The sequence below is a fragment of the Erinaceus europaeus genome, chromosome 5 (genome assembly GCF_950295315.1).
Source record: "Erinaceus europaeus chromosome 5, mEriEur2.1, whole genome shotgun sequence".
Taxonomy (NCBI): domain Eukaryota; kingdom Metazoa; phylum Chordata; class Mammalia; order Eulipotyphla; family Erinaceidae; genus Erinaceus; species Erinaceus europaeus.
The window spans coordinates 8,787,309-8,800,798 of record NC_080166.1 but is presented as its reverse complement, the minus strand read 5'-3'; the positions used below and the strand labels follow the sequence as shown (position 1 = coordinate 8,800,798).

At 39.7% G+C, this 13,490-nt stretch overlaps 1 protein-coding gene across 1 annotated transcript in view; it reads right to left on the bottom strand.

Annotated features, from left to right (window-relative positions):
• NDUFS4 (NADH:ubiquinone oxidoreductase subunit S4) overlaps positions 1-13,490 on the bottom strand; it is a 79,030-nt gene that overhangs the window by 19,121 nt on the left and 46,419 nt on the right. Inside the window, exon 3 of the mRNA XM_007518900.3 lies at positions 8,830-9,002. Within this exon, the coding sequence (XP_007518962.1) occupies positions 8,830-9,002 (173 nt within the window). The remainder of the gene's footprint in view (positions 1-8,829; positions 9,003-13,490) is intronic.

The window sequence follows — 13,490 nt, the reverse complement described above, 5'->3', positions numbered from 1 at the left end:
TCACAGGCGGTGAAGCAGGTCTGCGGGTGTCTATGTTTCTCTCTTCCTCTCTGTCTACCCCATCTCTCTCCATTTCTCTCTGTCCTGTCTAACAACGACGACATCAATAACAACAACAATAATAACTACAACAATAAAAAAAATAAGGTCAACAAAAAGGAAAATAAATAAATATAAAAAATTAAATATATATATATATATATATATATATGAAAATTGATGTCAATTCCCCTACTCTGGAATTTAAAAGTACACAATTTGATCAAAACTCACTTACCAGTCTTTTAATTACTCTCTGTAGAAGTCATCAGCTAAGGGGCCAGGTGGCGGCGCACCTGGCTATGCGCATACATTTCGTACCAGAGAAATGACCCCTAGTCTTGTGCACATATTACAGTGTGCAAGGTCAGAGTTCAAGCCCCTGGTCCCCACTTGTAGGTGGTGAAGCCGGGCTGCAGGGGTCTCTTTGTCTCTCTCACTCTCTATCTCCCCTTCTCTCTCGATTTCTGGCTGTCTCTAGCCAATAAGTAAATATAATAATAATAAAGAAGAGATCAACTAGACAGATCAGACTGCCAACTGTTCCTCTATGTTCTCACTAGTTTGGTTTGTTCCTTCCACTTCAAATATAACAGAAGGTCATTATCACAGCCTAGCGAGAGTCATCCTCTCGCCTGGCTACTGACAACTGTTCTTTTCCGTGAGTTCTTCTATTCCTATCCTCATCCAGCTGCTTATAACCTATAATCTCTCTTTTCGATCTTCACTAAATATAATGTGTGCTTGTATTTTTATTAGATTTATCTGTTGACTTCTCAGTTACTGAGGTTCTGAGTAACGGCAGTTTTACCTACCTTTAAAGTCAGACTTTATGTGCTTAACAACTACATAATATTTATAAACTCTGAACAAAACAGGGAAGAAAAAAAAAAGAACAGGGAGTAAGTAAAAGCAGGAAAGAAACTGCGGAGGATTCAATTTTTTAAAGAAAGGTACCACACTAGATTAGATTCAGAATTCTGTAGTTCCCCTCCGCCCACACACACACACACACACACACACACACACACACACACACACACACACACAAATTCGATAGAAACAAGAAAAATTCCAACAGAAAGTTACAGTCTTATCAGCATCAAGAGTCTAGAAGCGGAGTTTAAGACTGCCAGAATGGTTAGAAATTTAGTGATAAAGTAGTGTAAAGGAGTAAGGCAGAGAGAAAGGAGCTTTTTTGTTGAAGCCAACTCTTTTCAGATCAAAAAGACAAAGACGGAGGGGAGAGAAGCAGCAGCAATCAAAGCTTCACCCAGTGCCCCAGTGCTCCTGCGTGGGCTACTGGAGCTTGAAACTGCGTCACATTTCTATACACGGCAAAGCAGGCTTCCTGCCTGGTGTACTACCAGTACCTTACAATATTTATCTGTCTGTCTGTCCATGTTCACCGCCACCAGAGTTATTGCTGGGGCTCGGTGCCAGCACTATGAATGCATTGCTCCTGGCAGCCATATTTTTTTTCCTTTTGTCTTTCTATTTTTACTTGATAGGACAGAGGAAATCAGAAGAGGAGGGGAGATATGGGAGAGAAGATAAACACCTGTAGACCTGCTTCACCGCTTGTGAAATACCTCCCCACACACAGGAGAGGAGCGGGGCTTCAAACCCAGGTCTGTGCACTCGGGAAAAGTGTGTGGTCAACCAGTTGTGTCACTGCCCAGACCCTACCTTACAATTTTTTTAATTGCCCACTGGGGCCTCCTACTTGCTTCCTCCAGCTTCTCCTTCTGGACATTATTTTTAAGACCATATTTAAAATAATGTATATTTTATTATTTTGGATTAGAGATAGAGAAAAATTGAGAGGTAAAGACAAGAGAGGGGGAGAAAGAGACACTTCAACACTGTTTCATCACTCAAGAAGTTTCCTCCTTTGCAGGTGGGGACTGGGGACTTGAACCTGGGTGCTCTACCAGGTGAACCATCACCCAGCCTGTGAAGATTTGTTTTTCATTTCAACTTGAGACACAGTGAGTGGGGCACTGAGGGTGGGAGGCAGAGGGAGACAGATAGAAACAAAGGAGAGAGTGAGTGACGGGGAGGGGTGGGTAGGTAGGGCAGCAAACACATTCACAGAACTTCTGCCTGTGCTGTTCATGGTACACTGATGGGGTGCAGGAGTTCAAACCCTGATCCTTGTACACAGTAAAGTGAGCTCTACCAGGTGAGCTATCTCCAGGCCTCAGCAGGTTTTGAACTGAATATATAAACAGGCATAGTTCTAAAAGATTAGCTGGGAACTTTTCTGACAGGAAACTTTTCTGACAAGAAACTTTGGTTTTTTTCACCATTATTGATGGGGAAGAAATTCTGGAGAACACTTGAGGAAGTCAGGTGCTGTTTCACTCATCTGAGGGGGAAGCGGAAAAAGGAAGGACAAGTAAGGAAGGGATGGTTTCACTCAGAAGTGGAATACAGAGAATCAAAGCACATGAACTTGAAACACACACACACATATATATGTATATTATTATATAGTCAACCCATAACTATGATCTTGGAAGAACTATGGTTACCATTAGGGAGGAGGGAAGACACAGGACTCTAGGAGTGGGAGTGGTGTGGAGTTATACTCCGATTATCCTACAGTCAGTACGGAGTTACTAATATTGGGAAAAATAGCTGGGAACGCTAAAGGATTGAGCAGAGATTTCGGTATCTGTTACGAAGGAATCTGAGTTTGGCACCCCACCGCTAGAACTTGGCAAATGCCTTGTGTTCTGCATCAAAATCTCAGAAAGTCCATGACTTTTAAATTTTGTTTTTAAAAAATATTTATTTTATGTAAATACTTCGCTTCGCATGACGGAGAACAAGAAACCAGAGTACCACTCCAGTTCCTGGTGGCACCAGTAATCTAATCAACCTCAAGTTTGCAGCTCCAGTGCTTCACTAGTTGAGCTATTTTCCCACCGTATATATTTGCTTCCAGGGTTATCGCTGGGGCCCGGTGTAGTGCCAGGACTATGAATCCACTGCTCCTGGAGGCTATTTTTCCCATTTTGTTGCCCTTATTGTGGTTGTTATTGTTATTGTTGTTATAGCTGTTGTTGTCGGATAGGACAGAGACAAATCAAGAGAGGAGGGGAAGACAGGGGGGGAGAGAAAGACAGACACATGCAGACCTGTTTCACCACTTGTGAAGCAAACCCCCCCCCTGCAGGTGGGGAGCCGGGGGCTCAAACTGGGATCCTTATGCGGGTCCTTGCACTTTGTGCCATGTGAGCTTAACCCACTGCGCTACTGCCTGGCCCCAATATATATATACTTAATGCTATGTTCCAGAAGTAAGAATAGGAGTAAAACTGAAACAGATACATTCTGACAAGGCATAAACTATATCCCCTATAATTTCTAGGCAATGATATGCTTAGCTGTTTATTAGAACAAACTCTTCACATTGTCACTGGCATTAATTACATAAGAGTAAAGTATACAGAGTTAAGGTAACATAACTAATACTTCAGGGATTAATTAGCTTTTTCGAAGAAGCTATACACACATCAAAAGATAATGGTTTTATCCTGTTTTTTTTTTTTTAAAGATAAAGACAGAGAAACAAGAATGTGAAAGAGACCACAGCACCAGAACTTGCCTCCGTGTGCTGGAGGGCCCCGGCTGCATGTGCGACAATGTGCGAGACCTCAGCAGCAGGTCTGTACCCAACTGAAAACTGCCCAGTCACTGACAAAGTGAAATGAATAGATCTCAGTTACGTAAGATCGACGAACAAAAACAGGGAGTCGGGAGGTAGCGCAGCTGGTTAAGCGCACATGGCGCAGGGACACGCGTAAGGATCCCAGTTTGAGCCCCCGGATCCCCACCTGCAGGGGAGTCGCTTCACAGGTGACTCTCTCCCCCTCTGTCTTCTCCTCCTCTCGCCATTTCTCTCTGTCCTAGCAACGACCTCAACAACAACAACAACAATAACTACTACAACAATGAAAAACAACAGGGGCAACAAAAAGGGAAAATAAATATTAAAACAAATTAATTAATTTAATTAAATTAAAAATGAGCAAAAACAGCCGTAAGAGCATAGTGGGTAGCGCTCTCTTCAAGTATTGATACATATGCTGTTAGAAGTCAGGATACTGGGAGTCGGGCTGTAGCACAGCGGGTTAAGCGCAGGTGGCGCAAAGCACAAGGACCGGCATAAGGATCCCGGTTCGAACCCCGGCTCCCCACCTGCAGGGGAGTCGCTTCACAGGCGGTAAAGCAGGTCTGCAGGTGTCTATCTTTCTCTCCTCCTCTCTGTCTTCCCCTCCTCTCTCCATTTCTCTCTGTCCTATCCAACAACAACAATAATAACTACAACAATAAAACAAGGGCAACAAAAGGGAATAAATAAATAAAATAAATATTTTTTTAAAAAGTCAGGATACTGGGTGGGGGTGTAGCATAATGATTATGCAAAGAGACTTTCCTGCCTGAGGCTCTCAAGTCCCAGGTTCAATATCCCACACCGCCATAAGCCAGACTGAGCAGTGTTCTGGTAAAAAAAAAAAAAGTTACTGGTTACTTTTTGGAGGGCTGGGATTGGAAAGGAGAATGAGATAGGTGTCAAGGTAGTGGAAATGGCTTTATTTCTCAGCTTCCATGTTAGTCACATAGGTGTGTTTACACTGTAAAAACTCACAGAACTGTATACTTCTAGTTGGTACACTTTTCTGAATGTGTTTTATTGCAATCAAACTTTTTTAGAAAAATAAAAGTATTATTAAGTCGGCCAAAAGAATACACCGTTTGCTCAGAATCCCAAGGTTGATTTTAGATGTTTATTTCTTAACCAATACTGATTACCACTAACTCAATGAAATGGGTGTGGAAAGTTATTTCATCATTAGCAGTAACACCCAATTGGTTGGCGGGCTGCCTTTTTGTTCCATGCCATGAAACAATCTTTTTGAAGATACCTACCAAACAATGACTCATATTACATGCTATGTTCTTGAGTCATTAAAATGTTAAACATGAAAAAACAAAATAAAAGCCTGATTTGAATATCAATAAGTATGGTGTACAGACTCCTTAATCTACTCATTTAAAGACTCTTGGTGTATTCAAGTAAAAGAAAAATCTAGTTAATAATATAGATTCTTTTTTCAATATTCAAGATTCAAAATGATGAACTGGACAAAAAATAGAGTGGGTCTGTTGTTCCCAAAAAACGTAACCTTTTTTCAGGGTAGGGAGATACCATAGTGAAGACTTTCTTTCATGCCTAACGTTGTATGAACCTAGGTTCAATCCCTACCATAAGCCAGAGCTGAGCAGTGTTCTGACAAAGGGAAAAACCAAAACAAAACTCATTTTTCTTTGGAAAAAATATATATATATTGAAAGTCAGTTTCTGGGCTGGTAACAAAACTCACCGAAGAAGGGGTCTGCTTTGCTACAGCTATGACCCACGTATGGACCCTCACCATTCTGGGGAAGGTTTTGGTGTTATATCCTTTCCTCCTCTTCCTCTCTTTCTTTTACCTAAAAAGTCAGTCTGGATTCCACCAGGACCCAAAGCATTCGTCACCAGGAATCTTGCCTTTTTGTTTAATTTATTTAAATAATTACCTTTTATTAGTTTTCTTTAGTTGTTTTTTTTTGCCTCCGGAGTTCTCTCTGGGGCTTGGTTCTTTACTAAGAATCCACTGCTCCTGGCGGCCAACTTTTTTCATTGTTGTTGTTAGATAGGACAGAGAGAAACTGAGAGAGGAAGGGAAGGCAGAGAGGGAAAGAGAAAAGATAGACACCTGCAGACCTGCTTCATCGCTTGTGAAGTGACCCCCCTGCAGGGACCCTCTGTGCGTGTCCTTGCGCTTTGTATTATGAGCATTTAACTCAGTGCACCACAGCCTGGCCCCCGGAATGTAGCTTTTAATACCGTTAATGAATTAAATAAATGTACAACTATTAGGGCTCAGTTTTGCTCTAAAAAACACAGAATAGTAACTAATCACCAAATATTTTGAATTTTAATTTTGCTATTTCTACATTAGTACTATATCAGTTGTGTCAATCTGTGTTTAAGCACGGTTACTTAAAGAATTGATTCAAATAGGAGCTACTCTCTTCCCTGATCCAGCTTTCTGGCCCTTTTTGCAGCCATGACATCATCTCCCAGACAATAACTAGGATCTACCTGCATATCAGATGTCAAGCTCTGGGGGAAAAACAAACAAAAAAACTAGTATAGTCATGGGTCCTTTGGAATATAACTAAAATAGGCCTACTAACTATCTACAAAACGGAGACCCCCACATCTTTATCTGCACTATTCCAGCCTTTAGGTTCATAATTAGTCAACAATTTGGCTCTATATGTTAACTCTTTTCTCAGCCACCAGGTTCCAGATGACCCCACCAATGTGTCCTGGAGCCCTGCTTCCCCAGAGCCTTGCACCACTAGGGAAAGAGAGAGACAGGCTGGGAGTATGGATCCACCTGCCAACACCCATGTTCAGTGGGGAAGCAATTACAGAAGCCAGACCTTCCACCTTCTGCATCCCACAATGACCCTGGGTCCATGCTCCCACAGGGTTAAAGAATAGGAAAGCTATCAGGGGAGGGGGTGGGATACAGAGTTCTGGTGGTGGGAATTGTGTGGAGTTGTACCCCTCTTACCCTGTGGTTTTGTCAGTGTTTCCTTTTTATAACTAAAAATTTTTCAAAAATGAAAAAAAAAAAGAATTCAAATACACATTCTAATATAGTGTTTTATTTTACCCAGAAACATTTTGAGTATATAAAACTTAATACTGAATGATTTACTGTTGAATGTTCCACAAATCCGTTACTACATTGAATCTGATGTACAGACAACACCTTAAAACTTCCTGACTCAAAGAGAGTAAATGTAACATTTCAGCCACTGGGTATAGATAGACCAACTTGTATCTTATAGATTTCTTTAGTCTCTACAAGCAAATGATTTATAATAACACTCTATACATTACATGAAATATAATTACACTAAACACCTTAAAAACTTGCTTATATAATTTGTCAAATAAAATATAAGAATATTAAAATTGCAACATGCAGATAGATGTCTTTAATAAAAAATTCCCAGAGGCCGGACGGTAACACTACGGGTTAAGCACATATGGCGCAAAGCGCAAGGACCAGCGGAAGGATCCTGGTTCGAGCCCCTGGCTCCCCACCTGCAGGGGGGTCGCTTCACAAGCAATGAAGCAGGTCTGCAGGTGTCTGTCTTTCTCTCTCCCTCTCTGTCTTCCCCTCCTCTCTCCATTTCTCTCTGTCCTGTCCAACAACAAATCTGCAGGTGTCTATCTTTCTCTCTCCCTCTCTGTCTTCCCTTCCTCTCTTGACTTTTCTCTGTCCTATCCAACAACAACAGCTATGACAATAACAACTACAACAAGCACAACAACAAGCACAACAACCAGGGCAACAAAATGGGAAAAATAGCCTCCAGGAGCAGTGGACTCGTAGTGCAGGCACCAATAACCCTGGAGGCGAAAGAAAGAAAGAAAGAAAGAAAGAAAGAAAGAAAGAAAGAAAGAAAGAAAGAAAGGAAGACCCCAAAATACTTCAAGATATTACTAACACTTTTCTAAAACAAGACATAAGTTGGTAACTATTTTCAACTGGAGACTCGACACTTATAGATATCTGAATAGCACTTTTTTATTTTTCAGACTGAAAAAAAAATTTTTTTTAATTATCTTTATTTACTGAATAGACAGCCAGAAGTTGGGAAAAAAAAGGGGGAGAAAGAGAGACAGAGAGACACCTGCAGCCCTGCTTCGCCACTTGTGAAGCATCCCCTGCGGGTGGTGATGGGAGGCTTGTACCTGGGTCCTTGTGCACTATAACGTGCGCTCAACCAAGTGCGCCACCACCCGGCCCCCCTGAATGGCACTTTTATAGCTTGCATGGCTATTTCCTCTAGTAGAAATTTATTGTATTCAACTAGAAGTAGTCCTATCATTTAACGTTGGGCTTTATTTCATGATAACTTTAGATCACTGAGTCTATTTTGGTGACACGGAAATGGTGTCCACTTTATTCTGGCATTGTTAAATATTATTAACCATAAGACCTCAGGCGTTGATCCATTTCTCTGAAAGTCACTAGTATCTAAACTCACCCAGTTCCTACCCCTCATAAATATTTTATAAAGAAGTTATATTCTAATTTAAAAATCAATAAAAGTGCTCCAACATTAACACCATCCAAATACTGCATCTTAAACTAATACACACAGTGAGAAGGCTATATACACGTATAGGACATGTAATATAGATATGACAGTATACATAGGATTATGTTAGTAACGCTCATCTGTAGTCAGGGTAGAGCACAGGACCTACAAATCTGATCCCTGAACCTATTAGACTGTAGGAAAGGTCATAATGCATTTTTGCATAGAGAAACAGAAAAATAAATCATGACTTTTCTGATAATCCAACACATATGCCAGAGAGATACTCTGGTTCTTCCCATTCTCATTAAAGTAAATAAATAATATTTAAATGTTCACAATATTAATAGTTCTTATTTTATAAATAGTACTCTGAAAAAAAGACTGTCTTTATGGTTTGCTGTGGCAGGCGACATTAAAAAAATAGTCCCTGTGTGTGTGTGTGTGTGTGTGTGTGTGTGTGTGTGTGTGTGTCACTGAACACAGTGATACATAAACAAATGGTCTTTTAAAAGTATAGTTTGAAAATCTGTATGTCAAAAAGGATAATTTAAATAGAAAGAAAGAGCACTGAAAACAACATTCAAATTAAACCAAAATACTTACGTTGATGCCCAGCCCATCAAAGGATTTTCCCAGCGTTCCCTGGTATCAAACTCCATCTTCCATTTCTTTGTATTGTGTACTCCAGACTGCATGTTATTGCGAGCAGGAACAAAGATCCTGACTTTTCTAGTTTTGATATGTTCTTCTGGAACCCCAGTTAAAGTAGTGATATCCTAGAAGAAAACAAGCAAATGTGTTTCTATGAGCCCACAGGCATGCTAATATGCTTCTGTTCTTCCTAGATTCATGAAACTACTTGGGTTTTGTTTAGTTTTCAGAAATATTTCACTACCACATAAGTTACTATTCTGACACCTACACCAATAATCAGGTGTGGTGACTTTGTCACGGCTCGTCTGCTTGTAAAAACTACCCCAAATCATCCACACAAATATTTACACGAATGAGCATTTCTAGTTACATTCCTATACTTCAGGAACCTTTCTTTTCCTGCAGGAGAAAATACAAACCAAATGAGTGTTACAGGCATATAATTTTTTTTTACGTTATGTTATGTTTCATTTGGTAATTTTTAGTCGTTACGTTCAACTTCCAAGACAAGTAATTTCAAGTACTATTCCATTTAATGACTTCCTAAAGCACATAGCCTTCCCTCACTCAATAGCTGAACAGACTGAACTCCCAGGAAGGCTTCATCCTTTTATTTTCCCAGTTAAAATTTGCTAAAGCATTTGTAACATGTCATATTTACTTACTGTCTGATGTTTTATATACATGTACATATCCTATTGCCTCCCCTATAAATTAAGCAGGGTATATATATATATATATATATATATATATATATATATATATATATATAATGGCAAATACAGTCAATGTACAAAAACAGGGGGTGAGGCATCGTTCCCAAATTTCTGAGCAAGCCCTGCACTGAGAGCTGAGTTCATAAAAGCTCGAGTTATAAACTATTCCTCAAATATGTATAGAAGAGAACACATGAAGCTTAAAAAGTGGAAACAGTACTTTTTTTTTTAAGGATGGAAGACTTCTTTAAAATTAGTAGTTACAAACTGTCGCTAAGCTCTTCATATGTTCAGTTGCAATTAGCACTCTCCCAGGTCTTCTCAAACTATGACAAGCATCTATCTATTAAATACACCATCCCCTAATTTAAAGCTGGGGTTTGCACACATGAGGTTTTGAATGTTTGGATATTGCAAGTCTTCTTTTTGCCTGCAGAAGACATGGAAGGTGCTGTCCTACCAAAGGCAGAATGAAAAGGTTTGGCCTCTCTGGCATACTTGACACCTCAGGGCACAGACACTCCCCAATTCCTAGTCCCTGTAGGACACTCTTGAGTCTAGACAGACTGATTTCTCGCACTTTTAAAATGCATTAGGACGCCCTGTTATCATTTCTTCCACACAGCTTCAGGGAGTGACAGGAGAACCTGTCCTTTAAGCGACATTTCAGTGGACTAGAGCTCCCACTCCAAGATTCCACTAAAACATGCAATACTTGAAAAGGACTAGAAAGAACTATGTTGGACTCTGTGTCTTCAAGGTTTTGCTTTCCTTCTAAGTTCTTTCTTGACTTACCTGTGCTTCAACTTTTGCAAAACATCTGCAAATGATTTAAATTATAGTGAACTAAGTAAATTAAATCCTTAGATTTCAACTTTTGTATTACAAGGTACTTTTTTAAAAGCCCACTTGTAAAGCGTAGCAATACTTGATGATATTAATAATTACTTAATGAGTTCTCATTTAATTGGTACAGTAACTTGTAAATAGCAGTTCATGTATTTTCTATGATTATAAAAAAGTTAAATCGCAACTTCTTCAAGTAGATACCTGAGGAAACTCAAGACACACCAGTTAGAAATTATCTAAATTCAAACAGGGCAAGTTACTTAATAATATGCATTTACTGAGTTTAACTTTTTATTTTTTAATTATGTCAAGCATATAAATCTTTATTCTTATTTAATAAAGTTGCAGAAATACAATCTTGTGTACAGTATGCTGTCTACATAAGAGGAACTCGTAAGAAAGAATAGCTAGTTAATCAGAGCATTCAAATAACAATTTGCTACTAAGAACCCACATATCATAATTGCAACATCCTTTTTTTTTTTAAGCACAATCGACTCCATAGAAAACAGTGGAACAGCTTCTTCTTCTTCTAGCGTTTGCCAGTGGAACAGCTGATAGCTGATCTCTCTTTTGGGAGTCTAGTTAAATGGAAGAATAATTTAAAAAAGTCATTAAGAAAGTATGTCAATGTCTGTATATATAATTGAACCTTAGTCTTTCAAACACTAACTTCCATCATAAATATTAACTTTTCCATATAAAAACTGTATGATTCGATTATGTTCCTATTTCTCCGGTGTGAATCCAACTTTTTTTTTTCTTTTTAACAAAGGAAGCAGGGGAACAAGCAATGGGAAGTCGGTGTCAAAATACAGAAAAACCTCCCAGCAAGCTTCTTGCAACCACCCAGGATTTAGAGTCTGGCTGGCTGCTCTCTTTTCAATACCAGAATTTCACACATTTCAATGACTATTATGACTTCAAAGAATCAAATTTTCATCATTGTCCGTCATCCGAGGTTGATTTGTCTAAAGGAGTTCTTCTGCATGCACTCCAAACAAAAGCCTCCTTACTTTTGTGGCTATGTATCAAGTGTAAAAGTTTTGTTTGTGACAGTTGTGTCTTTGGTGAATTAGGGGGACACTGAAGGAGTGCAGCTGCTCTGCAGGGACCATTTCACTGAAATAAAAACGGAATAATTAGATTCTGCCTTTATTAAACCACAAAAATGCCACTGGCCTCAGTAATTACTTCCGGTTGCCCCACCCACTTAACCTTAATAGTTTCCACTTGTCATAAAAGAGAAATCAAGGAAAAAGGTTTTCACTAACTGTATTTTGGATAGATCGCTCAGTACACCCGGAAAGCCAAAAATCCACCAGACATTATGATGACAAGTTCAGTGAATTTGAATTCCACTTTCTTGTGGGACAGCGTTAAATGTTTCTAAATGTTACATATATTGGAAGTAAAAATACTGCTTGCAGAAACTTGTCCTGCTCATTTACCAATTGGGTCTTTGATTTTAGAGCTAAAACTTGATGACTGCACTTATATCCTATTTCAACCATGAAAGATGATAAAGAGGGGGAAAAAAAAAACTTAGATCAATAGTAAACACTTTAATTACATATACTTAACACAGCTTCATTAACTGATCTCTTAAATGTTGGTCACTGTCCAACAAAGTTGATAGTTTAAAACAAGAGACTTGTCTGACAGTGTAGCTGTATGTATTTACTTACTATGGAAGAGTATTATTTTTTCCAAGTTTGTGGTCAGTGTGTCAGATGTGATCAAAACTAAAGATGAATTCGAGGTGTGTAACTAGCACTGGCTTGTTTGTTAAAACATCTCAAGGATCCAGGATCTCAGCTACGGATGGAAGCGAGTGTAGGACTGTGACACTGACTGCACTTGGCATCCTGTGCAAAATTACCAAGGAATCAAAAGTTCAGTTTTAAACGGAATGTTGTAAATATGCACAGTCACGGTATCAATGAAGACCAAGTAGCAACAATAACAACAAAAAATAAAGAGTAAATTTAAAACCTCAAGGCAATTGATCCTGACTGTGAACCTGCTTTGTCATGCTTGTGACCAAGCTTGAGTTGGCCCCCACGGCACTGGAGGGCGCTATGGTGCTGTGGTGTCCATCCCGGTCCGGGTCCCTTTCTCTAACTCTGATGAAAGGTGACCCAAAGTGGTGAAATCCTAAACAGAACACATGTTACGATGTGCAAGGACCCAGGTTCAGGTCCTTAGTCCCACCTGAAGGGAGAAAGCTTCACATGCGGTAATAAAGCCGTGAAAAATAATATAAAGATAATAAAATAAATAAAGATAATAAAAATTGGGGGGGCAGGCGGTAATGCTGTGAGTTAAGTGCACATGGCGCCAAGCACAAGGACTGGTGTTCCGAGTCCCCGGCTGCCCACCTGCAGGGGGGGGGGTCACTTCACAAGCGGTGAAGCAGGTCTGCAGGTGTCTTTCTCTTCCCCTCTTCTCTCGATTTCTCTCTGTCCTATCCAACAACGACAGCAATAACAACAACAATAATAATAACAGCGACAAGCAACAAGGGCAACAAAAGGGAAAAACTGGCCCCCAGGAGCAGTGTTTTCATAGTGCAGGTACCGAGCCCCAGCAATAACCCTATAGGCACAATAGTAATGATAATAATAGTAATAATAAAAATTTTTAAAAAGAAAGAATGAAAGGAAAGAAGGACAGGAAGGAGGGACGGAGGAAGGGAGAGGAGGAAAAGAGAATATACATTCTTCTTAGGTGTCTGTGACACATTCTCAAAGATGGAGCATAAGGTGAGACAGATAAACAATCTTAGCATACATGTGGTGATGGAATCCATCATAAGCATTTTTTTCTGGGTTCCAGGTGGTGGCGCACCCAGCTGAGTGCAAATGTTAGTAAATACAAGGATGTGTGTTCAAGCCCCTGGCCCCCACCTGCAGGGCGAAAGCTTCATGAGTCGTAAAGCAGAGCTGCTGTCTCTCTCTATCTCCCGTTATCTCGAGGATTCTCTCTGATCTATACGTAAAAAATAGTTTAAAAAATTTAAGATTCATCCATATTTAAAAAATA